This window comes from Agrilus planipennis, unplaced genomic scaffold (assembly GCF_000699045.2).
Source record: "Agrilus planipennis isolate EAB-ADULT unplaced genomic scaffold, Apla_2.0 scaffold1884, whole genome shotgun sequence".
Classification (NCBI taxonomy): domain Eukaryota; kingdom Metazoa; phylum Arthropoda; class Insecta; order Coleoptera; family Buprestidae; genus Agrilus; species Agrilus planipennis.
In genome coordinates, this window is record NW_020440534.1 from 1,572 (window position 1) to 4,537 (window position 2,966).

Sequence of the window (2,966 nt, forward strand, 5' to 3'; positions counted from 1 at the left end):
ATAATAATAATATTAAATATATATGTACAAATGTATTTCGATTTTAGATCAATAAAATATACTAGACAGGATTAGGCTTAAAAAAGTAGTGGCTAAAAATTACGGATCAAAGTCGTTTTAGGGCTGTTGCGCCCAGGGATGAAGCCTTGAGCTTTCGTGTGGGTTGAACGGACATTGGTGCGACAGGTGGAGATTCGTTGGGGTTATTGGGGTCGCCGATTTCCTAAAAAAATAAATAGAACACTATACATTTCATAATTTAATAAAAAATAAATTAAAACTCAATTATTAAATATTACAAAATAATATACACATTGTATAAACTTACGTTGATATTACTGTAACTGGCCAGTCTCATGTTTGCGAGTTGGGAGGCGGGGGTTATGAGATTCGTCGAACTACCAAAAGGTGACATCATCGACGACACGGCCCTTTTCAGTTTCGAGGGCGTCTTATTAAACGAAAAGGCCCTACCAACTTTGAGCCGCGTCCGATTCGCGAATTTGAACGCCTTAGATAAGGTACCGTTACCCACGTCACTGGTGTCGATATCCAGCTGATGCGGTTCTAAATACGCTAGAAATTTATCCTGTAAATATAAAAAACCACATTATGTGCATCTTTACCAGAATAAAATACAGGACTTTTATCAAACATACAAAACTTTCGGTTCATTTTTTATCATTGAAAGTTTAGGAATGTATAAATTAACATAGACTGTTTTACTATCAAATATCTAGGAAATATTGTAAATAGTTCTCTTACCGAATCAGCTGTGCAAGCATTAGTGGCCATCGTTTTACATAACGTCCTCAAAAACACGGTTTTGTCGGCGTTCTCCTCAGTCATCGCGAATGAGAAAAGTCTTTCTTTAAACTCGTCGTTATTACGAAACACTAAACTAAAAACTTTCTGGCACTCCTCCGTCTCTTTAATGTCTATCACCCGTTTAATAGTGCTTAATGGCATTAGTTTTACATGCTTGAATGGTTTCGTAGTTGACTTCTGATGAAAGCCGTTGACAGTGTTAGGACTTTTAAGGGAATTGAACGCTTTCGAACGCTTCTTGCAAACTTCCAGTTGATCGGAAAACAGGAATAACACGAGAGGATTACCTTTGCCCGAAAGACCCTCCGATGAAGACAACTGAACTACCTCCGACCGTGTCACAAAACTACGGTGCGAAGACACCAGGTCTGGCTGTAAGAAGTAACAAAACATGTCCAAATAATTAATTCAATAATAAATTAAACTTAATGAATAAAACAGAACTAACAAAAAGAAAATAATTCTAAATTGGACTAAAAGCAAGCTGTCAATTAATTCAATTATTATAGTAAGACATATAAGTACAACAACCGATTACAGTTCCAATTTGAAAGATTTTCCCTTACTTGAACCAACAATTTCACTGAAAAAAAAGTAATATCGTAAATAAGAGAGTAACTCATATGAAGAGTCTTTGGAATCTAAACGAAAGTTAAATAAAACACGAAAAGTGACTCACAGGACAGTTATCTATATCGTTGAAAATATCGAACATGACTCTTTGTCCTTCGGTTTTTCTTTTGTCCTCGTTAATGTGCGTCATGACCTCCCTCAAAGCAGCAAGGGCCCTATCCAAAGCTGCATGATCGGGGTTATTTTTAGATGTATTCTTTAAAATATCTACAAATGAAAGAATAAAACAATAATAGAAACAAGTAAACACCAGCTTTAAACGAAGTTCCAAAAATATTATTTATTATTACAATTTCCCTCTTTAATTTTCAACATTTACTTACTTCTTACAATCCAGCTGGTACGATAAAAACAAAATAAGAATCAATATAGATCTATCTCCGTTATAAGGAATAATAAAAGAAGAGCTAAACTTACCATTAAGTAACAAGCTGATACTGGGCAACCTTTGTACCGGCCTTATAAGCAGATCTTGAAGGGTCTGCCTTCCACATTCCTGCCTTGTCTGGCAAGCTTTAAGGAAAGCATGAAACCTTGGTTTGTTCGAGTCGCATTGCAAGAGCATCTCCTTCATTTCCTCGAAAAAGTTCACGAAGGGAGGATAGGCCTTGAGCAGATCCGTTGAATACTTAAGAATTATATTGCCGATGCTACAGTCTTCCGTCCAGTGATTCGATGACCACTTCAATTCCTCAAGCATCTTCAGATGGGTCTCGTAGATGGGCGGTAAATTTCCGAAAATTATTTTTAGTTCTGTATTGTTCAAAAGAGCCTCTTCTTCTGGCATTTCCTCCAAATGCTTTTTAAACATCTGCAGAAGTCAATAAAACGTATAAGATAAATAAAGAGGGTTAACGAATGACGACTGTCTTACTGTCATGATTGTGTGCAAGATGTTCACATAATTGCATTCAGTTTGTACCAGTTCGAGAAACACTTGCTGACGGGCTGAGCAAACCTTGCGAGGTGTTTCCAGAACGGCGGTGGCTTCCTCATCGATGGCCCCCTTGTCTGGGCTAACTGTTGAATCCAAAAACGACCCAGAAACAGATAAAAGACCCGCATCGCTAACAGACGACCGTCGTTTGTGTAAACTGGGTGACTGTTGATGGGCAAGAGATGATAATGTTTCCTGAAGTCGTTTCCGTTTACGTCGACTGGCGCTGCTAGGAGTTGCCTGATGGGAATCTCTTCTTGTGCTTGGAGACAGTACTTGTTCGATATACTAAAGAAAAGTAAAAAACAAAACAAGTTCCATTTAATTTCATAATAATGAAATCTTATTAAATGCTTACGTCGTCAAATAAATATTCCTTCTCGTCGAGACAAAATTCCTTTTGTACTGAAGTCCAGAACCATTCAGCTTTGATTATTTGGGCCCTTGAGGGGGCTTCAGGTCTTTCTGCAACTGAAGACTCGTCTACCACCTGCACATAGAATAAACGCCATTTTTAACACAATTTTTCAAAAGAATGAATTATTAAAAGCACCACTATAGCAATAAA

General features: G+C 37.3%; 1 protein-coding gene across 1 annotated transcript; it reads right to left on the reverse strand.

The window, feature by feature from the left end:
- Positions 1 to 27: 27 nt before the first annotated feature.
- On the reverse strand, positions 28 to 2,900 carry LOC108743845 (protein ECT2; the record flags this gene model as incomplete). The annotated part of the gene is made up of 7 exons (XM_018479441.2): positions 28 to 223; positions 329 to 589; positions 766 to 1,200; positions 1,508 to 1,668; positions 1,879 to 2,272; positions 2,336 to 2,686; positions 2,757 to 2,900. Coding segments are annotated over 7 exons (1,863 nt in total), but the record flags the coding sequence as incomplete, so codon positions are not given.
- Positions 2,901 to 2,966: the final 66 nt, after the last annotated feature.